General features: G+C 34.0%; 1 protein-coding gene across 12 annotated transcripts; it reads left to right on the forward strand.

Annotated features, from left to right (window-relative positions):
• Positions 1-27,728, forward strand: LOC18107412 (uncharacterized). 12 transcript variants are annotated; one of them, XR_008057752.1, is made up of 3 exons: positions 240-440; positions 685-1,107; positions 27,643-27,728. XR_008057752.1 is itself a non-coding variant. In XM_052448520.1 (2 exons), exons 1-2 carry the CDS (start codon positions 26,922-26,924, stop codon positions 27,373-27,375), a joined length of 228 nt encoding a protein of 75 aa, XP_052304480.1. In that variant the 5' UTR covers positions 26,805-26,921; the 3' UTR covers positions 27,376-27,633. The 12 variants fall into 12 exon arrangements, 1 of the variants encoding a protein (XP_052304480.1); XR_008057746.1 differs by having other exon boundaries at positions 254-440; positions 709-1,107; XR_008057748.1 differs by lacking the exon at positions 27,643-27,728 and adding an exon at positions 11,174-11,255 and having other exon boundaries at positions 254-440; positions 709-1,107.

Here is a 27,728-nt window from a genome sequence, read left to right on the forward strand (position 1 = left end):
TTTGTACTTATGAACTATGTTTTGCTTGGAAACCTCTGAAGGTGGAGCCTGTCACCGTGAGTCAACAGCTAGTCTTCAGCTTTATATATTAATGCATATTATTAATTAAAGCATATTATTATCTTCCATCATATGCGTGGATAGAATGCACTCTTACTTTTCAAAGGTGGCTTAGTCAATAATGCGAAGTATTTGATACGTTCGTTAATTATCTTGGGCACGGGAGGACTTAATTTCAAGAATATATAGTTCCCTTCGAATGCTGCTAAAAATCATGGTGGCTATAAACAAGAGCGCGGTGGATAGGAGGAGAGCATAACCATTTTAGTTAGTCACATATATTTCCAAGATGAAGGCCTTTCTTATCGCATGCTTTCTCTTAGCTACCATCGTCTTCTCTCCCCTATCCACTTGCACTGCTCGAGAATTGGCCGAGCGAGGTGAGATTTTATTTCCATCATTAACTTCAGAAAACCAGTTCATTTTGTGCGTGTGTGCGTGTAGTCTCTTTGTGTATTGCAAACAATTTTTTGTTATAAAACTGATGAGTCAACCTTTACTTCTACTTCCGGCATTAATTAACTGGAGATAATCATTAATTTCATGTTTTGTATGCATATATTATTTAATTATTCTGTCGTGGCCTATCTTATATATAAAAAGATGATTCTGCTATAATATCAGATTATGTCAACATGAATCTTGCAGACGTATCCCGGGGAGCTCTCAACCCCCATAAACCAGTGTACGGTTGCGGAAGGGGTAATCGATATTGCGTACCTAAAACACCAAGAGGTTGCCCAAATCCTTACAAGCGTAATTGTGGGCGCCATTAAGATTAGAAGAAAGCAAAGTTGAGTACTGCTTAAAAGTATGGAGAGCTATACTACTATCTTTATCAATATGTAAAATGATCAGAACTATTTATGTGAGAAAAATAAGCAAAGTTCTCCAGTGGATTAGAAGAAGCAAGCAAAGTTGTCTGCTTAAAAAGTATGGACGGCTCATCGTGTCTCTATCAATATGTAAAATGTTATTTTGATATGGGAACTATTTACGTGAGAAAAATAAATAGAGTTCTTAGTGAGTTTCATGGTTTCTTTTGAGGTTTTAATTTCGGTCACTATGCAGTCCTGATCTTTTGAGGTTTTATTAATGAAGGAATCCAAAATAATAATAATAATAATAATAGGAGTGAGAAAATGGTGCTGGATTACCCATAAAATACCTAGAAATTGGTTGAGGAGGTTCAAAAATACAATAATTAAAATTTGACAGTATATTTTTAACTTGTGAGAGTCATGTTGACAAGAAAAATTCAATTTGAGGAAGAAAAGTTCAAAATCAGATGTTTATGGACTCAATTAAATTTTATCTAAGGTTTAATTGAATTTATGGAGGGTTTGATTGCAAGAAAAATTGATTTTTAAAGTAAATTTACGCTTTTATTGGAAAAAAAGTTAAAGTTCTGGGGTCCAATTATAATTTTGAAGAGTTGATTTGGTCAAATTAGGGGCTTAATTACATAATTATTGAAGTTTGATGGCTAATTAGGAACTTAATTGAAACAATCCGAAACCAAGGACCAAACCAGAAAAGGCGATAACATTAAGGGACCCAATTACAATGTTTCCGGGGTTTGATTACACAATTGCGAAACTTTCAAGGACCAAATCAGAAGACTCCAAACGGCGCCGTTTCCTTTGAAGCACTATTCACTGTCTTCTCAAACATGGCAGCTGTGGCGTTAAAGGCAGGAGACGTTAGCAGCGATAATGGAGCCGCTTCAATCAGGGGGCATGTCTCACGCCACCATGTACGGAAGCCTTTACTTTGTTGCCAGAAAACTTCTGCATCCTCTGGCTATAAAAGCCAGAGGAAGGATCGAGCAAAGGGGAGAAAAAAAGGGAGGAGAAAGCAAGGAGACAGCAGAAAAAAAAAACAGGGTGGGAAAAAAGGAAAGAGAAAAGAACAGAGGGGAAAGGAGACGAGGAGGACGCAGACACACCAGAAAAAAAGAACAGGGAGAATAAAGAAAGGAAACAGAGGGATGCGCACTGGGTAGCACAGGGAGAAGGAAGCAGGGGAGAGGGACTGTTGAACCTCTTTCAAAACCGCAGGATCCGTGATCAAGCTCAGACGAATTGGAAAAAAAACACGAATACCAGTAGCAAGGAAAAACAGACGAAGAGGAAGAACCAGAGGAAAAGCAAACGAAACAGGGAAGATATAAATCCAAAACATGTTGCTGTCTTCGTCTTGCTTCCAGGTAACTCCAGCTTGGCAAAATAATGCACAAAATACTGTGCACTTGGAATTTAATTACATGGTGGCTGCAGCAAGCGTGCGTGACTTATTCACGCACGCTGGCGGGTAGAATCCAGCCGGGTCACTGGTTTGGGCCAATGACCCGGCTAAGCCTGCTGGGTCCAGCCCAGCCACATGGGCCGAGCTAGACCCAGCCCAAAAAAATCCAAAAATCTCTTCAAAAAATTTATGATTTTCTCGTATATTTTTTACTGCATTTTGATCAATATTGGTTTGTATTTTTATAATGTAAAGATACAAATCCGGTATTAAAATACTTGGTTTTCGTCAAAACACAAAAAAGTAAAAAATAAATAAATAATATTTTGTTTTCATGCATACGGCCAAGTATCTCAAAGAAAAAAAAATCATATTTTCATACAACAAAAATTCAAAAAATAGGTATTAGTATGCATTTTGGCTTTAATAACCAGTTTATTAAAGTTACGAGAACTAGGCCAAAATTTCAAAAATTCAAAAAAATTATTTTGTTTTCTTTTAATATCTAGGGTTACGACCTTATACGTAAGACGTATTCCGGATATTAAATTCTTTTGTTGATGTTAGAATGGTTAAGTTTCACCCGATAAGATAAGGATCTCCTTATCAAGGAGAACTTTTCTTAAATCATAGACGGACCAACAACTAGAAAACACGACAAGACCTTAGATTTTATCAGACAATAAAACAATGCAGTTTACCTTAGGTAGGGCGTATTTGGGGTGCTAATACCTTCCCTTTACGCAACCAGTCCCCGCACCCGATCTCTGAGACCAATTAGGATTCCTAGTGACCAAAATACTAGGTGGTGAGTCCCATTCCAATTTTTCCACTAATAAAAGACAAGAATTTCTTGTCTCCCCATATTTTCCATATTTTTAGATAATACAAAATTTTGAGGGTGGATGTTTTCGCCGCACACGTGCGACAATTAAAGTGCCAAAGGATACCAATCGTCCCACCACTACCAGAAAATTGATAAATACAAACAGAAATACCGAGGAAATATTTTTGTCGGTGAATTGCCGACGGATTTTACCGATGGAAATATTCCCTCGAAATTTACCGAGGGAATTACAATGGGAAAAATAATTAAAACAAAGCAAAAAAATGATGACGTGCCATTTTTACCAACGAAATTACCGACGAAATAAAATCATTGGTAAACTGTCAACACTATTCATCATGTTAATTACGAATGGAATCACAGAGGGAGCATTTCGTCGGTATTTTACAGAGAGCTTTAGAACTATTCACTTCCCAATTGCACTGTTAATTACTGTTCTTTACAGAAAAAATCACTGACGGATTGAAAAGTCGTCGATGTTATTTGGTGGTTTTCTGAAAAATTTAAATTAAATATTACAAACGGAATCACTGACGGAATGAAAAGTTATCGGTGATATTTGACGGTTTCTAAAATGTTTTTATTAAATTCAAAATTTAAATTAAATATTATAGACAGAATCACCGACGGAATGATTAAAAATATTAATATTTAATTATCCATAAGTAAAACCGTCGGTAAACGCCCCAATAAAAAGCCTAGAATCTCTAATTTCACAACAGACCCGTCTTCTTTCTTCTTCTTCTTCTTCTTTTTTTCTTCTCTCTCCTCAACTCCTTCTCTTCTCCTCCATACTCAGGTATGTCTTCTTCTTCTTCTTTTCTTCTGTTCTCTCCTCAACTCCTTCTCTTCTCCTCCATACTCAAGTATGTTTTCTTCTCCTTTCTTATTTTTTCTTCTCAGTTTTTTTTAATTAGTATAGTTTACGAATTTTTTTTTCTCTTCTTAGCTTCACTTGCAACTACATTAAGGTAAAAAAAACATTTCTTCTTTTTTCATGTTTTTTTCACTATATTTGTTTTTTATTTTATTTTTAATTGCTTTTTTTCTTAATAATTGTATGAATTTTGTTGTAGGATTCATTTTTTCATATAAGATCAATTTTTAGTTGATTTCTTTATAGGATTTTTAAACTTTTTTCATATGAATTTTTTTAGTTGAATTTATTTTTTCACGTTATTTATTTGTTGCAAATTTTTTTGATTTGATTTTCTTCCTTTTTCCAAGAATTTTGAGTATTATAGACTGTTGATTAATAATTATTTTATATTTTTGTAATATATAATTTATATATTTTTAAATAATTACCGATGGAATTACATACGGTTTGTTTCCGAGGAAATTACCGACGGAATGAAATAGTTTTTTTTTGCTTGCTTTTTTCGTTAGTAAATCCATCTGTAATAATATTTTTTTATTACCAACGGACTTACCGACGGACAAAAAATTATCAACGAAAGATTCACCGATGGAGACTTTCCATCGGTGATTTTGTCAGTGATTTTTTTACCAATGAAATGGTAGTGCAAATACTAACGGAAAATTTTGTCGGTAAATCTAAAGATTTTGGTAGTGCACCTTAGATGAGTGGTCTTACCATTTCAAACGGTTTGATGAATTTGCTTCCATACAAATGTTATAAGCTTGAGTAATTTTCATCGGTGTCAAGAACAACTATTAGGTACTTTATGGCTCCAAAAGCAAGTAATTATATAATCTTTAAGCCGCTTTTGGATCAGTAGTTACTAGTAGATTATATAATCTTTAAGCTGCTTTTGGATCAGTAGTTAGTAGTATATTGTCTCGCACTATGAATTAATATCAAATTTAAAAAAAATGTAAAAGAAATATTAAGAGTATAGATAATGTTTTAATAGCCTTGGATCAAGTAGTCATGTCAGATTCAAGGCTCTTAGGTCTGAAATGGCTCTTAGGTCTGAAATGGTTGTCAAACCCAAGTAGCTTAGGTCTGGTGTGGTAGCTAGATGCAAGGCGTTTGGGTCTGGCAAAAACGCTACACGCAAACTTATTTTTCATTTTTTTATGCTAAAAACATTATTTTACTGTATATGAAAATTGTAAAAACCTGAAATGCCCTTTTTCGGCAGCCTATCTTTTATATATATATATATTTGAGGCAAAGAAGTATTATTACTAATACGAATATTGTGAAAAGCCAAGAAAGTCATTGGTTAACAATTCTAATTTTTATTAACTCTAGGGGTTAAAGAGTACTTTAACTATGTCCTAGGTGCCTTGGGTCTAGCAGCCTTGCTAGATTGGCATCTAGATCTGCAACCATGCCAGATCGTGTTGGGGTCTGCCACACCCACGCATGGGTCTGACAACCATACTAGATCCACGCACAACAAACAAAGTGGATAATTGTGTACTTTAGTTTTTAGGAGAGAAAAAAAATAGAAGAAAAAACACAAACAATCGATCATCAGCGGCAATCCAACCATTATCTAGCTACACGCGCCATACTATGTGGAAGAGGGCACAACTATAAACTTCCAATTAGATGGTCGTTAGCCATATTTGGCTACTAGAAAGTGTCATATATGCCTCCTTAATGGCGTGAGGAACACTGACCCACAGCTTTTCAATTAAAATAATAAATATATCATGAAAATACTAAAACGCCCCCATGGTCCTCTTAATTACACAAATATCCGTATAAAAATACCAAAATACCCCCAAATGCAAAGTTTTTTATTTTATTTTTTCTGAGGCTAAAAGCGTTATATGACTGTACTTGGAAATTGAAAAAATCCAAATACCATTGTAATAGAAAATCAAAGAAACATCTCGTGAAAATATAAGAAATTAAAAGTGAAACTACTGTTATAATCTACAATAAAAAATCTCTTAATATATAGTGATTTTCCGACATCATTTAGTTTTTGTTATAATTGAGCTGTTTTCGTGAAAATATTGGAATTTATAAATAATTTTTATACAAGGTGTCTTATATCTATGTAAGAATGAGAAGTATAATTTAGGATTATCTGAGTGGTATGGTTATGTACTAAGTAATCACATCTAACAGACTTTCTTCTTTAACCATGTTGAGCGCGATATGACATGAACAGAGGATGGTTACATGAATATGCCTTTACGGGCCGTTTATTTTATTTTTAATTTTAAAAAAAACTGTGTTTTATGATTTTTTTTAAAAAAAATTATTGCTTGAAATTAATTTTTTTATGTTTTTAGATCTGTTAATATTAAAATTAATTTTTAAAAAATAAAATAAAAATATTATTTTTATATATTTCTGAACGAAAAATATTTTTAAAAACAATCGCTCTCACATTTATAAACAATATTTTAATATATAAAAGACCTAGCAAGTTGGATTATATTTTGACTTGGGGTAATCCTCACAGTGTGGCTTGGTTAACCTATAGGGTTTGGACAATGCTTTCACTCATTGTTATTAAACCCGGCCCGGCGGGTCGACCAGGGACCCAGTCGACCTGGTAGCTGGACCGGTCCGGGTTTAATAAAAGACTGGCTGGGGTAATAGTCAGGCCAAACCCGGGTGACCCGGCGGGTCGATCCATGACCCGAGCGACCCGGGCGAACCCGGACGAGACCGGGTGTTTTTTTTTTTTCAAATGTGAGATTTCAAACCCATTAGTATATATACTTTATGTTTCCAAGAAAAAAGTCATGTTTTTTCAATGTGGGATAAAAAAACCTTTTGGTTTAAATACTTCAACTTAAAAGAATAACATGGTATCTTTTTAATATGGAATTTGAAGCCCTTTCGTATATATACTCTATGTTCTCATGAAAAAAGTTATGTTTTTTCAATGTGGAATTTGAAACCCCTTAGTATATATACTCTATGTTCCCAAGAAAAAAAATCATGTTTTTTCAATGTGAGATAAAAAAACCTTTTGGTTTAAATATTTCAACTTAAAAGGATAACATAATATCTTTTCAATGTGGAATTTGAAGTCATTTCGTATATATACTCTATGTTCTCATAAAAGAAGTTATGTTTTTTCAATTTGAGATTTGAAACCTATTAGTATATATACTCTATGTTCCCAAGAAAAACGTTATGTTTTTTCAATGTGGGATAAAAAAAAATTTGGTTTAAATACTTCAACTTAAAAGCTTAACATAATATCTTTTTAATGTGGGATAAAAAACTTTTTAAAATATTATTTTAAACTTCATTGTTTACAATATGTGTAACCTATATTTACATGGATTTTTTTCATATGAAATATTAAAATTTTAATTTTTCCAGGTTGATCCGGGTTAACCCGAGTTGACCCATAAAACCTGAAACCCGGCCCTTTAACCGGCAACCCCAAGCTGAGTTTAATAACTATGCTTTCACCTTGGCATCAACTCAGGAAGAGTAGACGAAGATGCCTTTCGTCTATATTTGACTCGGAGTATAGATAATTCTTTTGTATTGACTTGGAGTCAACGTGCATGGAAGCAAGTTGAGTATTTAAGGATCCAGAGAGGCGATATTTATGTAGTAACGTCGCCTAGAAGTCTACAATGGTGTACTAAGGAGGCTAAAATTAACGTTGCTGGTAATATTAAGTATAAACTAAAATGTGTGAGTTTTTTTTACCGTGTATTCATATATTATTATGGATTAAATGTCTAAAATCTTTAGTTTTTTTTTTCAATTTGGTTTTTAATTTATTTATTTTTGATGATTTAGTCCTAATTGTGTAAAATCTTTTTTATTAGGTGGTTTTTTACCTTTATACTTCATGAAAAAATATATATATATATATAAACTCGGATTGATTTTTTGTTTTTGGTTGATTTTGGTTTTTGAGACAGTTTTTTGAAGTCAATGATAGATTTATCACGGTTCCTAAAATATTTTATAGGTATTTTAAGTAAACAATTTAAAAATGGGTTTTTAAGTCAAAAAAGTTAAGCCCTGATTTTTCAGCCATTGTGGTGGCTGGAATATAAACAAATCAAACAACTTGTTCTCTGATTTTTTTTTCAAAAAAAAGTAGGACAATGGACATGCTACAAAAGAAATAAGAGTCCAATCACGGGGGCTTGCCAGTGCAGGCTCACTTAGGGAACCTAACAAAATGGGCAAGGCGTCCGAACCCAACAAAGCTTGGCCTTTGTTTTTTTCTTGTAAATTATTATTTCTTAATTTTTTTAAATGAATGATTTGTTTTGTTTTTTTCTCTAATTTTTTTATTTTTCAGATTATATTTATAACATGTGTAACCGCGCATCGTGTTTTTTTCCCCTTTTATTCTATTCAATAAATTTAATTTGTGTTTCCATTTTTATTATTATTTTCTTTAATAAAAAATTATCTTAATAAATAAATTTAGCAAATACAATAAGATAAATTTCTTATATTTAAAGATTAAATATCTTGATGTAAACCTAAATCTTAATTTTCAAAGCTTTATAATTTTCGAAGCTTTATACCTTAGAAAATGATACCTCAATTTTGTACTTGCTAAAGCTTAATTTTGACTCAATTTATAAATATCTTGACTCAATTTTGTCACCGTGAGTCAACAGCTAGTCTTCAGCTTTATTAAAGCATATATACTATTATCTTCCATCATATGTGGATAGAATGCACTCTTACTTTTCAAAGTTGGCTTATTCAATAGTGCGAAGTATTTGATACGTTCATTAATTATCTTGGGCACGTGTGGATAGAATGCACTCTTACTTTTCAAAAAAATAGTATTTTGTGATTTTTTGAAAAGAATATTGCTTGAAATTAATATTTTTTATTTTTAGATTGTTGTGATGTGTTAATATGAAAAATAATTTTTAAAAATTTAAAATAAAAATATTTTATATATATATATCTAAATAAAAAAATATTTTTAAAAATAATATGTATAATCTTAATATATAAAAAGGACCCATAAAAACACTATCTTAATATATAAAAAGGACCCAGCAAGCTGACATAAACTTAGGAAGAGTAGACGAAGATGCCTTTCGTCTATATTTGACTCGGAGTATAGATAATTCTTTTGTATTGACTTGGAGTCAACGTGCATGGAAGCAAGTTGAGTATTTAAGGATCCAGAGAGGCGATATTTATGTAGTAACGTCGCCTAGAAGTCTACAATGGTGTACTAAGGAGGCTAAAATTAACGTTGCTGGTAATATTAAGTATAAACTAAAATGTGTGAGTTTTTTTTACCGTGTATTCATATATTATTATGGATTAAATGTGTAAAATCTTTAGTTTTTTTTTTCAATTTGGTTTTTAATTTTTTTTTGATGATTTAGTCCTGATTGTGTAAAATCTTCTCAATTAGGTGTTTTTTTACCTTTAAAGTTCATAAAAAACATATATAAACTCGGATTGATTTTTAGTTTTGGGTTGATTTTGGTTTTTAGAACGATTTTTTGAGCTCAATGATAGATTTATCATGGTTTATAAGATGTTTTGTAGGTATTTTAAGTAAACAATTGGTTGAAAATGGGTTTTTGGGTCAAAAAAGTTAACCTGATTTTCCAGCCATTATGGTGGCCGGAATCTAAACAAATCAAACGACTCGTCCTCCGATTTTTTTTTCTAAACAAAATTGGGACAGAAGACACATTACACAAAAAAAAAATAAGAGTCCAATCACGGGGGGGCCTGCCAGTGCAGGCTCGCATGTGGAACCAAACAAAATGGGTGAGGCGTCCAAACTCAACACAGAGCCTGGCCTTTGTTTTTTTTTTTGTAAATTATTATTTTTTAATTTTTTTTAAATTAATGATTTTTTTTCTCTAATTGTTTTTTATTTTTCAGATTATCAGATTATATTTATAATATGTGCAACCACGCTTGGTGTATTTTTCTTCTTTTATTCTATTCAATCAATTTAATTTGTGTCTCTATTTTTATTATCATTTTCTTTAATAAATAAATTATTTTGATAAATAAATTTAGCAAATAGAATCAAATAAATTTCTTATATTTTAGAATTAAATATCTACATCAACACCTAACTCTTAATTTTCAAAGCTTTATATTTTTCGAAGCTTTATACCTTAGAAAATGATACCTCAATTTTGTACTTATGAACTATGTTCTGCTTGGAAACCTCTGAAGGTGGAGCCTGTCACCGTGAGTCAACAGCTAGTCTTCAGCTTTATTAATGCATATTATTAATTAAAGCATATTATTATCTTCCTTCATATGTGGATAGAATCCACTCTTACTTTTCAAAGTTGGCTTATTCAATAGTGCGAAGTATTTGATACGTTCATTAATTATCTTGGGCACCTGTGGACTTAATTTCAAGAATAGTTCCCTTCGAATGCTGCTAAAAATCATGGTGGCTATAAATAGCTAGGAGCGGTGGATAGGAGGAGAGCATAATCATGTTAGTCGCATATATTTCCAAGATGAAGGCCTTTCTTATCGTATGCTTTCTCTTAGCTACCATCGTCTTCTCTCCCCTGTCCACTTGCACTGCTCGAGAATTGGCCGAGCGAGGTGAGATTTTATTTCCAACATTAACTTCAAAAAAGCAGTTCATTTTGTGTGTGTAATCTCTGTGTACACGACCTTTTGTTATAAAACTGATGAGTCAACCTTTACTTCTACTTCCGGCATTAATTAAGTTAAGATAATCATTAATTTCATGTTTTGTATGTATTTATTGTTTAATTAATCTGTCGTGGGCTATCTTATAAAAAAAGAAGAAGATGATTCTGCTATAATATCAGATTATGTCAACATGAATTTGCTGTAACATGCGTGAATCTTGCAGACGTAGGAACTCGGAACCCCAATAAACCAGTGTTCAGTTGCGGAAGGGGTAATCGATATTGCGTACCTGGCCCATCACCAAAACGTAAATGCACAAGTCCTTACCGGCGTGGTTGTGGGCGCCATTAAGATTAGAAGCAAGCAAAGTTGAGTGCTTAAAAGCATGGAGAGCTTCTGCTGTCTTAGTCAATATGTAAAATGATGAGAACTATTTATGTGAGAAAAATAAATTAAGTTCTTAGTGAGTTAATTTCATGGTATCTTTTGAGGTTTTTATTTCGGTCATTACGCAGTCCTCTTATTTGTAATCTCCCATGAGAATTATTAATGAAGTTTAATTATGCCAAACAATATGTTTAATTACTTGTTTTTCCTCAAATATCAAGTTGAAATCAAATATATATATATATATATATATATAGTAAAATAAAATAAAACTTAACTAGAGAGAGCAGAGTTTTAGCTATATAGGTTGTAGATCAGGCCTCAGTCTAACTACAAAGAAGAAAAAAGAAGAAAAATAAGGAATAAACAGCCCAACTAATGAAACAACAACACAAAAATTCAAACAAAATCAGAATTTAAACGGATCAAGCCGAAATACATTTATGATAGTTATATAGATTCGCACATGTATACTAGAATAAAAAATTCAGATTTCTGATGGAAGCTACAGCAAATAAATTAGAACAAATGTCATATATTTCCAAGATGAAGGCCTTTCTTATCGCATGCATTCTCTTAGCTACCATCGTCTTCTCTTCCCTATCCACTTGCACTGCTCGAGAATTGGCCGAGCGAGGTGAGATTTTATTTCCATCATTAACTTCAGAAAAACAGTTCATTTTGTGCGTGTAGTCTCTTTGTGTATTGCAAACAATTTTTTGTTATAAAACTGATGAGTCAACCTTTACTTCTACTTCCAGCATTAATTAAGTTAAGATAATCATTAATTTCATGTTTTGTATGTATATATTGTTTAATTATTCTGTCATGGGCTATCTTATAATAATTAAAAAAAAAAAGGATTCTGCTATAAGATCGTCGATGGAAAGACAATTGCATTAGCGGTTCCATCAATGATTATTAACCACAACAATTAGATAGTTCATAATCAACCACAACCACGTATTTACACATCTACAAAAATAATAAAACTTATACAAATTTCATGATTCATTTAAATATGGCTCACAACAATGAGATAAACAAAAATTACCATAACCCATCTTTACCTTACATACTATATATGTTTGTCTTAATAATTAGAACACTATAGCATTTAACAGTTTTACCGACGAACTGTATCCGTCGGTGTGAAATTAACATTTCGTCAGTAATTATTTTACCAACTAAATCCCCAACAGAATCCGTCCGTCGGCATAGTTTTCGTCAGTAATTCCACATTATGTCTCTAATTCTATCGGTAAAAAAATGAAATGCCAATGATTTTATAGACGGAACATGCACGCCAAAAAAAAAATTCTCGTTGGAAATATACCGACAAAAATAATCCGTCGGTGATTGTAGCATATGAAGTAAATATTTTTCAACTCTCGGTGAAATGCCGACAGACTGTATTCGTCTGCAGAGACGTCGATGATTATGGCATTTGCAGTAAATATTTTGCAACTCTCGGTAAAATACCGACGAAATATTTTTGTCTGTTAAGATGTTGGTGATTGTGGTATTTCCAGTAAATATTTTTCAACTCTCTGTAAAATACTGATGAAATGTTTTCGTCTGGAAATCCATCGGTGATATTTTTTATTTTTTAAAAAAACATTATATAGAATAAATAATATAAATTAATAGTAAAAAAACCAATTATGCAAATAAAATTGTATTAAACATAATAAAAATAAAAATAAAAATGAAGTTAAATAATATTCATAATAAATTTAATGTGTTTCCAAAAAAAACTTAAACTAGAACAATGGCGAAGCAAGATGAGGAGGAGGTGGTGGAGGCTGGTCGTTCCCGGGACAAAACGGCCAAAAAGGAGGCGCACATGTATCATCCATTTGTGATGTAATTTTCATGAGCATTTGGCGGAGTTGTTTATAATTCACCAAGAGTTGCTCGTATTTTTCGATGAGATGAGCTGTGTGTTGTTGCTAGGCCACGATCTCCTTAGATTGGGTGCTCAATATTGATTGAGAGCTCCCAACAGTTGAAATATTATGGGCCGCTCACAAGTTCTCGGCCGTAGTGTTGGAGAGCCTGTACACCCAATTTTTATCGGGTCTACCAGACGATTCTACCTCCATCCACAAATTCAGATTGAAATCCAGATGGGTCGAAGGATCGTTCCCATATCTCTCCCTCAACTGGCTATTATAGGTCTCTTGAAAAGGAAAAAAGAAATCATCATATTCAATTCAAGAAAAATAATAACTTATGAAATAAAATAGTTGAACGAACATACCACGAAGTGTTGAGTGTGGTTGTCAACGAACTGTTGCACCTTCTTTTGGCGGTCTTCACTCCGCATGTGTGTCTCTAGAAATAGCTTCATTAGGCTCGACTCACATCCAAGAGACATAGCCTGTAAAAAAAAAATTAATTAAGTAATGACAAATTAATTAACGATATATTTCATTTAAATTAATTTTACCATTTGTTTTGCATGTACAGCAAACAAAACGGAGCCGCCATGTGGACCGGACTATCGGTTCCGGTACCAAACTATATACATTAATAAACGTTGTCATCATTCAGGTGATGCCTCTGCTAGAGAGGCAATTATACATCAAGAAATACTTGTAACGGGTGGTGAATGATTAAATGAACTTTAGAATTCTTTGCTTTGATTACGTTCAAAATGGCCCAAAGACCACAACTTGCTATTAATAGGTTGGGCTGATGTGAAGTCATGATGACCCAACTTAAATTTACTCGATATAAAGAAACATTCACATATATTTAAAATTCAAATTTAATAATAAACGATAAAGTAAACACGACTATATATACATTTTTAATTTTTTTCATAAGCAATTGATGTTGATGTTGCTACTACAAAGACAATTATAAGTCAATAAATACTTTTTTTATTATTAACATAGGTGTTCGGGCCAGCTTGCGCGTACCTCGACTAATTCCACGGGCCCTGAAGTTAACGACCATGTAAGCCTCTAGTGGCCCTGAGGTTTGTGGGACTCAAACTGGTGACCTCTAGGGAGCATCGTGTGAACCGCTTAGACGTCACGTGCTCAGTATATTACGGTTATATATCCCTTGGGATGTTTGGCGGTTTGAAATCCTTCCAAACTGTCACGTCATTTCAGCCTTGTAGACCGTTATCTCTCGTGTATTTTTTGGCCTTTTTTGTGCTATATACCAAAAATCACGCAACCTACTTCCATAGTGATAAATTAGATTTTAAAACAAAAATGTTTTTTTTTTAATATCGTATTGTTTTCGATGTTACCTAGTTGTTGCGTGATTTTCCCACACCCTCCTCACAACATTTTCATGTACGTTTTTAAAATTAATCTAACAAAATGGAGTTTGTTACTAAATTAGTGGTTAATGATTTGCTGTGAATCAAATGATTTTTTTTAATGATTTGTTATATCTATAACAAATGTCAAGATGTTGTTTATGTGTTTTTTAGGAAAACAAATATTGTGGAGTTGACTTGACTTGACCAATACACTTTACAAATCTAAATAATTGGTGAAATATAATTTGGATAAAATAATTTTAAGACGATATTATTTTGTATATAAATATTAAAACAACAACATATTGAATTGACTCGGCTTAACTTGCCAAATTCGTGACTCGAGTCATAAGGCTATGATAGCTCCATTGAAAATAAATAAAAATAAATTATAAAACTCAATTCTCAATCAACGTCATGTTATAGGATAGAATTGAAAATAAAATTAATTAAAAAAAAGACAAAATAAAAAATCACAGTCAACCTAAATTAACTCATCAAATTCACGACCCGAGTCATGAGACTAAAATAACCTCATAGATAGCAAATCAAATCAAATTATGAAGTCTAATTCTCAATCAACTCAATGTTGAAAGATGAAATTAAAAAAAAAAATCAATTAAAAAATGATTCAAGAAGTCAACTCAGGTTAATTTATCAAGTTCGTAACCCTAATTATAAGATTATAATAACCTCTTAGAAAACAAATCAAAATAAATTATAAATTATATTCCCAATAAATCTAATATTAAAAGATAAAATTAAAAAAAAAATCAAAGAACCGTTTCCTCCTCTTTTAATTAGTTTTTATTAAGTATTTTCATCCATATACATGTGGATGGAATTGCACTCATATTTTTCATAGCTGGCTTATTCAATAATGCAAAGTAGTGGACACGTTCATTATTTGTTTTCTCTTATGCGTATGCGAACCTCCATTATTAGTTCACATGCAATGCTGCTAAGCATGTTGGTGGCTATAAATAAGAGTGGCAGAGAAGAGGGAATAACCATCTTAAACACAAATTAATATTTCCAACATGAAGGCCTTTCTTATCATAGGCATTCTTTTAGCTACCGTTGTCTTCTCTCTCCCTTCTCCACTTCCACTGCTCAGGAATATAATTAAGGCCCATAAAGGTGAACCCACCATTTCTATCTGCTATCGATTCCACTGATCTTATGATTTAAGAGATAAGCATGTTCGTAGTTCATGTTTTGTGTGTGTGTGTGTGTGTGTGTGTTAAGTAGTATTATAGAATGTATAGCATGTATATCTCTGAATAGGAAATTAATGTAGGATTATTCCAATGTTGTAATCCCTACGGTTACTATCGTATTCTGCCCTACATATATAAATAGGAAAGGTTGGCTAAGGCCAACCTAAGTCATTCTGTTATTCTCAACTTGGTATCAGAGCCCTAAATAAACTAAAACACCTCTTCTCCTCTCTGCAATGGATCCTTCTCAGCCGACAACCCTCTCTTTCTCTGCAGCAGCACCGGTTGTGCCATCCTGCACTCCTGCCGCAGGACCACCTTCTTCTTCAGCTTCAGTTCTGCAGTGGCCACAACCTACAGATGTTGGCCATGCTCTTTTCAACCCCAATAATGCTCCTCTACTGCCGTTCTCTTCTGTTGAAGCCACTACAGCTTCTGTCGTGGCAATTGTGTCCCTCTCCCACACTCATCAGGTCATCTCTTTGAAATTGACAAACACCAATTATTTATATTGGCGAATGCAGATGAAACCGTATCTCTTAGGCCAAGGAGTTTTCGGCTTTGTTGATGGTTCAAACTCTTGCCCCTCTCCATATATTCTTGCTGCCGATGGTGTCTCTCTTCAGGTATCTCAACACTTTCTTCGTTGGAAACAACAAGACCAACTCATTCTAAGTGCCTTGTTCTCTTCGCTATCCATGGAAGTTCTTCATCTTGTTGTTGATTGTCCAACCTCATGTTCTGTCTGGCACACACTTGAGCAAGCTCTAGCTTCTACATCCAATTCCCGTATTATGCAACTTCATGGCTCCCTTCAAGACCTTCGACAAGGTGATGATTCGGTAACTCAATTTATGCAAAAATGCTAAGACTTTATTTGATGAGCTAGCAGCTGCTGGCCGGCCTATTTCGCTAACCGATTTCAATCTATATGTGTTTCGTGGCCTTCGCGGAGAATTTAAGGACTTAGTAACAAGTCTTGTTACAAGGGCAGATCCTCTACCATATGCAGATTTGCTTAGTCATCTACTAACTCATGAATTTATTCATAAATCCTCTCATTTGTCTATGGGGTTTGCTGCCATTCATACACCATTGTTGCCCACGCCAACCATCCCACCTTCAGCACTCCTCTCTCACCGTCAGCCTTCTGCTCAGTTTGGACGCAATAGGGGTCGTTCTTATGGCAGTTGGCGTCCTCAACAATTCCATCACAGAGGGTCTCGCAATTCTGGTTCCAAGCCTGATTTTCGTAACTTCCATAGCACTCCCAGCAACGACAACAGACACAGCAACTGGCAGGGAAATTGGCAGCGCAATAGGGGATCCAATTCTCGTTGCCAGTTATGTCAAGCCTTCGGACATACTGCTCCCCAGTGCTCCCAACTTCAGCAACGTGGCTATGTACAGTAGCATTGTGCCAATCTAGCACTACATAATCCTGCAGGTACTGCTGAATGGTTTTCGGACACCGGTGCAAATCAACACGTCACACCTGACCTTGCAACTTTGACTGCTTCAGAACCATACAATGGTAATGATAATTTGCATGTTGGTGATGGTAAGGGACTTTCCATATCTCATATTAGCCATACAAAACTATATAACCCACATCGTTCGTTCACTTTATCTAATGTCCTACATGTTCCTGCAATCACGAAACCTCTGCTTTCTGTTCAGAAATTTCGTCTCGATAATAATGTTTATTTTGAGTTTCATCCTTTTCTGTTTTATGTCAAGGATATCAACACCAATGAAGTATCCTCTCAGGATAGAGTAAAGATGGACTCTATTCTTTGTCCAGGTTCAGGTCTTCCGTCTCGTCAATTCCTCAAGCCTATTGGTCTCCCTGCATTTCTGCTTCTGCTGATTTGTGGCATCGTCGCCTAAGTCATCCTACCTCTTGCATTTTTCAATTTTTAGTCTCGAAAAATAAGATCATTTGTAACAACAAACGTCTTAATTTTCAATGTCAAAGTTGTCCCTTAGGAAAATCATCGCGTTTGTCTTTAAGACCTACTGGTCACAAAACTTCTGCTTCGCTTGAATTAATTTTTAGTGATGTGTGGGTTCCTGCTCCCCTTTTTTCTTCGGATGGTTATTGTTATTTTGTTATCTTTGTTGATGCGCACACAAAATATATATGGTATTATCCACTTGTTGCAAAATCTGATGTTTATTCTGTCTTTCATCAATTTCAAACTCTTGTCGAACGTCAGTTTTCTTTAAAAATAAAATCTGTTCAAACTGATTGGGGCGGTGAATATCGCAAACTCTCCACTTTTTTTCAGACTATTGGTATTCATCACCGTCTGATATGTCCTCATACTCACGAACAAAATGGAACAGAAGAAAGACGTCATAGGCATCTTGTGGAAACCGACCTTACTCTTCTAGGCCAATATAAAGCTCCATTTTGTTTTTGGAATTATGCGTTTGACACTTCGGTTCATTAATCGCATGCCTACTCTTGTTCTTGATAATCGATCCCTATTTGATTGTTTATTTCAAAGGTCTCCTGATTATTATTTTTTGCGTACTTTTGGATGTCTATGTTTTTTTTTTTGCATCCCTATAATAATCATAAATTGGATTTTCGGTCTTCTCCATGTGTGTTTTTTTTCTACAGTTACTCTCACCTTGGTTATCGATTTTTTGACATTGAATCTCATTGCATGTATATCTCCCATCATGTCCGTTTTCATGAACATGTTTTTCCGTTTGATAAATCTGAACATATTACACAGGTCTCCACTCAAACCCACACACCATCTCCTATTACCATCCTCTCAAATCTAACCCACTCCCCATTGTTCACCGCTCAAACCACACCCCATCCCGTCTCTGCCTCTGCCCGCCCTCACTTCCTACCCAAACACCACAGCCTCTACCTTTCCCTTGCTGCTCACCACATGCATCTTTATCTCACCATACTGTTGCAGGTACAGGTTGCAGCTCAGTGTTCCCTGCTCTCCAGCACGATGTCTTTGATACTAGTGGGACATCCTCTGGTTCCTCCTCTGCTTCTCTTTATTCTGCCAGTCACCCAGTTTCTACAGACTCTGTCTCTGCTGCCAGCCCTCCACTTGCGGCAGCTTCTTCCCCGGCTTCTTCCCCTGGTCTGAATCTCGTGGTTGATCTCTCAGCTTATCCACTGCATCAGGACACCTCTGTGATGCCTACCTCTCCTGCATCACCACCGTTGCTCAGCCGGCACCCTATGGTCCTTAGATCACGGCAGCCCAAAACCGCAAATATGGCGTCCTCTGCTGCAGCTGATACAGCTGCCACCCGGGTATTGCTCTCTCCTTCCTCTGAACCTGTTGCTTTTTCTGATGCAGATAAATATGTTGCTTGGCATGATGCTATGTGTGATGAGATCAAGGCTTTACGATCCAATCACACTTGGTCCCTAGTGCCCTTTCATCCTTTGATGAATGTTGTGGGCAGCCGATGGGTATATCGCATCAAACGTCGTGTTGATGGCAGCATTGAACGTTATAAAGCCCGTCTAGTTGCTAGAGGCTTTACTCAACAGGAAGGCATTGATTATTCTGAAACTTTCAGCCCAGTTATTAAACAGGTCACCGTCTGATTAGTCTTTTCAATTGCAGTTTCCCGTAATTGAAAGATTCATCAGCTTGATATTCATAACGCTTTTCTTAATGGTGTTCTTACTGAAGAGGTCTACGTGAAACAACCTCCAGGTTTTGTTGACCATACTCTTCCATCTCATATGTGCAGATTGCACAAGTCACTATATGGTTTAAAACAGGCACCAAGGGCATGGTACACTCGTCTGAGTGATTTTTTACTCTCTATTGGTTTCCTTGCCTCCAAGGTTGACACCTTCCTGTTTATCTTATCTGATGGCATTAATATCTTTTATCTCATCGTCTATGTTGATGATATTCTGCATACGGGCAGCAACTCTGCCATGCTTCATCGGCTAGTCCAGTTACAAAGCTCTGAATTCAAGCTTCGTGACTTAGGTGATGTTCACTACTTTCTGGGTATTGAAGTTCAGTCTACAAGTATGGGTCTAATGTTGCGCCAACACAAATATATTCTTGACATCCTCACTCAAGCTGGTATGACTTCTTGCAAACCCGTTGATACTCCAGTTTCTCCTTCTAAACTTACTATACAGCCGGATCATCCATTCTCTGATCCCACGCGATTTCGTCAAATTATGGGTGCTCTTCAGTATCTTACATTCACTCGTCCAGATATTTGATTTGTTGTTAACAGAGTCTGTCAGTACATGCATGCTCCTACAGATTCTCATTAGGCTGTTGTTAAACGCATACTCCGCTACCTCAAAGGAACGGCATCCTATGGTTTTCATATCACTCGAGGTACCTCTTTTGCTCTTCATGGTTTTACAGATGCCGATTGGGCTGGGAGTATTGATGATCGCAAGTCTACGGGTGGCTATCTTGTTTTCTTTGGTCAGGCACCGATTTTATGAAAATCCGGCAAGCAACGTACAGTTGCCCGCTCCTCCACTGAGGCTGAGTATAAAGCCTTAGCAGATGGTACTGCTGAGGTCATCTGGCTTTAATATTTGTTAACAGATTTGCAGGTTCCCTCTGTCTCTGCTCCTACCATTTGGTGTGATAATCTTGGTGCGATAATCTTGGTGCGACCTATCTCTTGGCGAATCCTATCTTTCATGCTCGTACTAAGCATGTTGAGGTAGATTATCATTTTATCTGTGACCGGGTTGTGAAGAAGGAAATTCAAATTCATTTTATCCCCTCTCGAGATCAACTTGCTGATGTCATCACCAAACCACTTTCCACTACGTCCTTTAATGCTTTCAGGTTCAAGCTTCGGATCGATCCTCCACCCTCAGCTTGACGGGGCATATTATAGAATGTATAGCATGTATATCTCTGAATATGAAATTAATGTAGGATTATTCCAATGTTGTAATCCCTACGGTTACTGCCGTATTCTGCCCTACATATATAAATAGGAAAGGTTGGCTAAGGCCAACCTAAGTCATTCTGTTATTCTCAACTAGTAGTTCATATATGTATTGTGTTTATGTATAATACTGCAGCTATGCCTGCTTTTGAATGCAAGCAAATATTTGTTGCCAAAACTTTATATATTTAAATAGATATCTTACGATCTTATCTTAATTGTATACAAAAACCTTGCTTCAAGATTACCCAACCATGTTCATGCTGCTCTCTTTTTACTTCCTTTGATTTTTGGTCATCGGGTTCCATTTTCTTATTTTCACTCCCTTTTTTTTTTTATATATATATAAATATTACTTAATTAATATTTACTGAGTTTGTGATAATTCTCATAACACGTTAAACATACATGTAAGTAAATCTTGCAGGTTCATATGTGACGATTGACCCTTCCAAGATACCATACCAATGCCGTAGCCGGCCTGATGATCCAAATTGCATCCCAAGGCGAATCCCCGTACGGCCTTGTAATCCTTACAAGCGATATTGTAAAATCCCATGAGAATGGAAGTAAAGTTAATTTTGTGCTTAAAAGTGTCGACCGACAGCTAGTAGTATCTTTACTAACATGGTAATTTGATATGAGAACATTTTATGTAAGAAAAATAAACTATGAAGTTCTCATAACATGTCAACAACCATGTATTCTTAAAGCATATTATTATCTTCAATAATGCAAAGTATTCAGTAAGCGGTAATGCAACCCTAAAGCTTGCAGAAAACCTTACACCCTGGGTTAGAAGAGTATGGATGGCTAATAGTGTCTTTATCATTATATATGTAAAATGTTATTTGTAAATGAGGACTATATATTTATGTGGGAAATTTAAAATAAATAAAGTTCCCATGATCAGTGGATGGAAGGAAACATTTTGAGGTTTTAATTTCTGTAATATTAAAGAAAGTTTATGCCAAATGAAGTGGTTAATTAATCTAATTTCTTATTGTGGTGCTTATATGGTAAAATCAATTAAATAAAGTTGGAACTGGATGCTTATATATTATTCAAGCATTAAAATTAATTACGGGAGTGATAATTAATGATTGATTTATCTTTTGTTAGCTTAGGGAGGTAAACTTAATCTCGACTTATGAAATATGATCCAATAATAAAAGTTTGACTCCTTCTTTTCTTTTCAATTTTCTCTTAATTTTTTTTTAATTTTAATGAAAGTTTCATTGAATTTCTTTTTCTTAGTTTCCCATTTTGGTTCTACTTTGGTTTTTTTTTTTACAGTTTTTTATGTTTTTCAATATTGTTTTATTCCTTGAATCGAGATTTTGTATCTTGAAGGGCACTTTAGTCATCCTATTGGAAAATTTGTTGAGATATAAGGGTTATATATGTTCTCTATTTTAGGCCTTAGAAAATGATTGAAGAAATAGACTAATAAACTTAACTATTCACGCATGTGTGTGTGTATGTGCTTACTGGTGATTTTCCTTCGCACTAAATTTAACTCTTCAATCTATTCACCACTTGATAAAAGCAAGTCGAAATACTATTGACCCAAGCCATTTTGATGTCAACGTCCGTTGCTCTAGTATGTTTGAAAACTTGATGTAAATTGTGTTTTTATAAAATTTTAATTTAAAAAAAAACAAAAAAAAAACAATGCAGAAACTAAAAAAAAGAGAAGGAACCATCACCTACCACCACAACACCGCCATCGTGAATGACAGCACCTCACCTAGGTCAGCCTCTCCTCTTTTTCTTTTTTTTCTTCTCTTAGTTGCTTCATTATTCACGTTGTATGTGAACAGTGAAGAGTTTCTCCATTGTTTTTCTAGGCCGGACAGCGACGGCCCAGACCAAATTATTTTTTTTCACACGACTTGTCATCTGATTTTTTTCAAAATAAATTTGGGCGAATGACATGTTATTTGACCTAGTTACAAAAAAAAAAATAAGGGCCTAGACACGTGGGCTTGCAAGGGCAGGCTCGTGTGTGGGCCCTAACAAAATAGGTTTTTTTAATCTTTTGTATGAATGAACTTTTTGAAAAAAAAAATTTCTAATTTTGTTTTAAATTAATGATTTTTTATGGTTTTTTCTCTAAAAAATTTTAATTTATATTTAGATTAGTAGCCCTTCTTTCTTTCATTTTATTTAGAGAGCCTCTTTTAAATTACAATTAATTTTTTGGTTATGCATTTAAATTTGAAAAGTTTTTTTATTCATCTACAATATTTTTTTTAATCTTTTGTATGAATGAACTTTAGTTTTGAAAATAAAAAATAAATATTTTCAAATAATATTTCTAACATGTGCAGTCACGCATGATTTTTTTTCTCTTTTATTTTATTCAATCAATTTAATTTGTTTTTTTATTTCTATTATCATTTTCTTGAATAAAAAAATTATTTTAATAAATAAATTTAGCAAACACAGTAGGGTAAATATCTCGTGTTTTGAGACTAAATATTTTGATTTACACCTATCTCTTGATTTTTAAGTTTTATACTTTTCGAAGTTTTACACATAAAATTTGTCAAGTTTTGCTCATGTAGATACAATTGCATTCATACTTTTCGAAGTTACAATTAACTCTATTTTTTTGTGGTAGATTCAATATGAGGTGGTAAGTTTTTTGATAATCATGTGTGCCTTTGCGTAAAACGTTGTTACTAATTAATTGGGGAGGTGAAATAGCAAAGGAATTAAAGCACATAACTGCAGTAATCATACTTTTTACAATAACCCGGCATCCGTTTACTATGGTATATTACATGCATGCACTAAATTAACCTAACACGCTATGTTTTGCTTAGAGACCTCTGAAGGTGGAACCTGTCACCGTTAGTCAACCAGCTAGTCTCGGCCTTTTATCGTCTTCCATGCATTTTTAAGCTTAAGGTCCACGATGAAATTTCAGTGCAGTGTCACAATACCTTAGAAAATGATACCTCAATTTTGTACTTGTCAACTATGTTTTGCTTAGAAACCTCTGAAGGTGGAGCCGGTCACCGTGAATCAACAGCTAGTCTTCAGCTTTACTGTCTTCCAAATATTTAATAAAGCATATTATTATCTTCCATCATATGTGGATAGAATCCACTCTTACTTTTCAAAGGTAGCTTAGTCAATAATGCGAAGTATTTGATACGTTCGTTAATTATCTTGGGCACGGGAGGAATAGTTCCCTTATCAACTATGATACCTCAATTTTGTACTTATCAACTATGTTTTGCCTGGAAACCTCTGAAGGTGGAGCCTGTCACCGTGAGTCAACAACTAGTTTTCAGCTTTACTAATGCTGAGTATCTTCTTCCATGTATTATTAAAGCATATTATTATCTTCCATCATATGCGTGGATAGAATCCACTCTTACTTTTCAAAGGTGGCCTGGTCAATAATGCGAAGTATTTGATACGTTCGTTAATTATCTTGGGCACGGGAGGAATGGTTCCCTTGGAATGCTGCTAAAAATCATGGTGGCTATAAATAGCTAGGAGCGGTGGATAGGAGGAGAGCATAACCATTTTAGTTAGTCACATAGATTTCCAAGATGAAGGCCTTTCTTATCGCATGCATTCTCTTAGCTACCATCGTCTTCTCTCCCCTGTCCAGTTGCACTGCTCGAGAATTGGCCGAGCAAGGTGAGATTTTATTTCCATCATTAACTTCAGAAAAGCAGTTCATTTTGTGTGTAATCTCTGTGTACGCCGGCTTTTTTCATGCACACAACTTTTTGTAATTATAAAACTGATGAGTCAACCTTTACTTTTACTTCCAGCATTTTAATTAACTTAAGATAATCATTTCATGTTATATGTTATTTAATTAATCTGTCGTGGGCTATCTTATATATAAAAAAATGATTTTCAAAGGTGGTAATTAACTCCATTTAAAAGGTAAGAAGAAAATTAACTAGGTCTTTTTCAAAGTCATTGTAAGACCTAATATTGCTTGGGATTTTCCAAAGGCTTTGTAGAAAAAGCCCTTAATTCTATTAATTAAAAACCTTTCACCTGTATTTTGATACTAGTTTAATAATTGCCATGATTCAATTCGCTGTTATCTTAACAAGCTAACGTGTGTATACATGTGTGCAAATCTTTCAGCTATACCCAGCCCAGGTCTTAACCCAGGCAATGTTCCATTCAATTGCGGTAGGGGTAAGCGATATTGCGTACCTAGCCAACCACCAAAACGTTGCCCTCCTTACAAGCGTAATTGTTAGAAGCAAGCAAAGTTGAGTGCTCAAAAAGTATGGAGAGCTTCTGCTGTCTTTATCAGTATGTAAAATGATGAGAACTATTTATGTGCGGAAAATAAATAAAGTTCTCCAGTGGATTAGAAGAAGCAAGCAACGTTGGGTGCTTAAAAAGTATGGACGGCTCATAGTGTCTTTATCAATGTGTAAAATGTTATTTTGATATGGGAACTATTTATGTGAGAAATTAAAAGTAAAACTACTATTATAATTTATAATAAAAAGTCTCTTAATGTATAGTAATTTCTTGATACCATTTAACTTTTATTTCAGTAGGGTTATTCTCATGAAAATATTGAAAGTTATAAATAATTTTCATCCAAGGTGTCTTATATCTGTGTAAGAATGAGAAGTGTAATTTAGGATTATTATGGTTGAGGGTAATTATGTACGTAGTAATCTCATCTAACAGACTTTCTTCTTTAATCATGTTGAGCGCGACATGACATGAACGGAAAATGTTTACAAGAAGATGCCTTCCGGGGCTGTTTATTTTTTAAAAAAAAAAAATAGTATTTTGTGATTTTTTGAAAAGAATATTGCTTGAAATTAATATTTTTTATTTTTAGATTGTTGTGATGTGTTAATATGAAAAATAATTTTTAAAAATTTAAAATAAAAATATTATATATATATATATATATCTAAATAAAAAAAATATTTTTAAAAATAATATGTATAATCTTAATATATAAAAAGGACCCATAAAAACACTATCGTAATATATAAAAAGGACCCAGCAAGCTGACATAAACTTAGGAAGAGTAGACGAAGATGCCTTTCGTCTATATTTGACTCGGAGTATAGATAATTCTTTTGTATTGACTTGGAGTCAACGTGCATGGAAGCAAGTTGAGTATTTAAGGATCCAGAGAGGCGATATTTATGTAGTAACGTCGCCTAGAAGTCTACAATGGTGTACTAAGGAGGCTAAAATTAACGTTGCTGGTAATATTAAGTATAAACTAAAATGTGAGTTTTTTTTACCGTGTATTCATATATTATTATGGATTAAATGTCTAAAATCTTTAGTTTTTTTTTCAATTTGATTCTTAATTTTGTTTTTGAGATTTAGTCCTAATTGTGTAAAATCTTTTTTATTAGGTGGTTTTTTACCTTTATACTTCATGAAAAAATATATATATATATATATAAACTCGGATTGATTTTTTGTTTTTGGTTGATTTTGGTTTTTGAGACAGTTTTTTGAAGTCAATGATAGATTTATCACGGTTCCTAAAATATTTTATAGGTATTTTAAGTAAACAATTTAAAAATGGGTTTTTAAGTCAAAAAAGTTAAGCCCTGATTTTTCAGCCATTGTGGTGGCTGGAATATAAACAAATCAAATAACTTGTTCTCTGATTTTTTTTTCAAAAAAAAGTAGGACAAAGGACATGCTACAAAAGAAATAAGAGTCCAATCACGGGGGCTTGCCAGTGCAGGCTCACTTGGGGAACCTAACACAATGGGCAAGGCGTCCGAACCCAACAAAGCTTGGCCTTTGTTTTTTTCTTGTAAATTATTATTTCTTAATTTTTTTAAATGAATGATTTGTTTTGTTTTTTTCTCTAATTTTTTTATTTTTCAGATTATATTTATAACATGTGTAACCGCGCATCGTGTTTTTTTCCCCTTTTATTCTATTCAATAAATTTAATTTGTGTTTCCATTTTTATTATTATTTTCTTTAATAAAAAATTATCTTAATAAATAAATTTAGCAAATACAATAAGATAAATTTCTTATATTTGAAGATTAAATATCTTGATGTAAACCTAAATCTTAATTTTCAAAGCTTTATAATTTTCGAAGCTTTATACCTTAGAAAATGATACCTCAATTTTGTACATATGAACTACGTTTTGCTTGGAAACCTCTGAAGGTGGAGCCTGTCACCGTGAGTCAACAGCTAGTCTTCAGCTTTATTAAAGCATATATACTATTATCTTCCATCATATGTGGATAGAATGCACTCTTACTTTTCAAAGTTGGCTTATTCAATAGTGCGAAGTATTTGATACGTTCATTAATTATCTTGGGCACGTGTGGACTTAATTTCAAGAATAGTTCCCTTGGAATGCTGCTAAAAATCATGGTGGCTATAAAGAAGAGCGGTGGATAGGAGGAGAGCATAACCATGTTAGTCACATATATTTCCAAGATGAAGGCCTTTCTTATCGCATGCATTCTCTTGGCTACCATTGTCTTCTCTCCCTTATCCACTTGCACTGCTCGAGAATTGGCCGAGCGAGGTGAGATTTTATTTCCAACATTAACTTAAGAAAAACAGTTCATTCTGTGTGTGTGTGCGTGTAGTCTCTTTGTGTATTGCAGCATTAATTAACTTAAGATAAGCATTTCAAGTTATATATTATTTAATTAATCTTTTGTGGGCTATCTTATATATAAAAAAATGATTCTGCTATAATATCAGATTATGTCAACATGAATTTGCTATAACTTGCGTGAATCTTGCAGACGCATCCCGAGGAGCTGTTGACCCCGGCAAAGTCCCAACTTACCCCAGTGACCCCTTTCCACCAGTGTACGGTTGCCCAAATCCTTACAAGCGTAATTGTGGGCGCCATTAAGATTAGAAGCAAGCAAAGTTGAGTACTGCTTAAAAGTATGGAGAGCTATACTACTATCTTTATCAATATGTAAAATGATCAGAACTATTTATGTGAGAAAAATAAGCAAAGTTCTCCAGTGGATTAGAAGAAGCAAGCAATGTTGTGAAGTATGGACGGCACATAGTGTCTTTATCAATATGTAAAATGTTATTTTGATATGGGAACGTACTATTTATGTGAGAAAAATAAATGAAGTTCTTAGTGAGTTTCATGGTATCTTTTGAGGTTTTAATTTCGGTCATTATGCAGTCCTCTTATTTTGTAATCTCCCATGAGAATTATTATATGAAGTTCAATTATGCCAAACAAAA

The sequence above is a fragment of the Populus trichocarpa genome, chromosome 17, assembly GCF_000002775.5.
Source record: "Populus trichocarpa isolate Nisqually-1 chromosome 17, P.trichocarpa_v4.1, whole genome shotgun sequence".
Classification (NCBI taxonomy): Eukaryota; Viridiplantae; Streptophyta; class Magnoliopsida; order Malpighiales; family Salicaceae; genus Populus; species Populus trichocarpa.

Bases quoted from the DNA above. Each gene is read 5' to 3' on its own strand.
- LOC18107412 (XM_052448520.1), top strand. From the start codon at position 26,922: ATGTTAGTCACATATATTTCCAAGATGAAGGCCTTTCTTATCGCATGC. The intron at 27,037-27,262 runs GTGAGATTTTAT...TGAATCTTGCAG, and splicing joins TCGAGAATTGGCCGAGCGAG to ACGCATCCCGAGGAGCTGTT.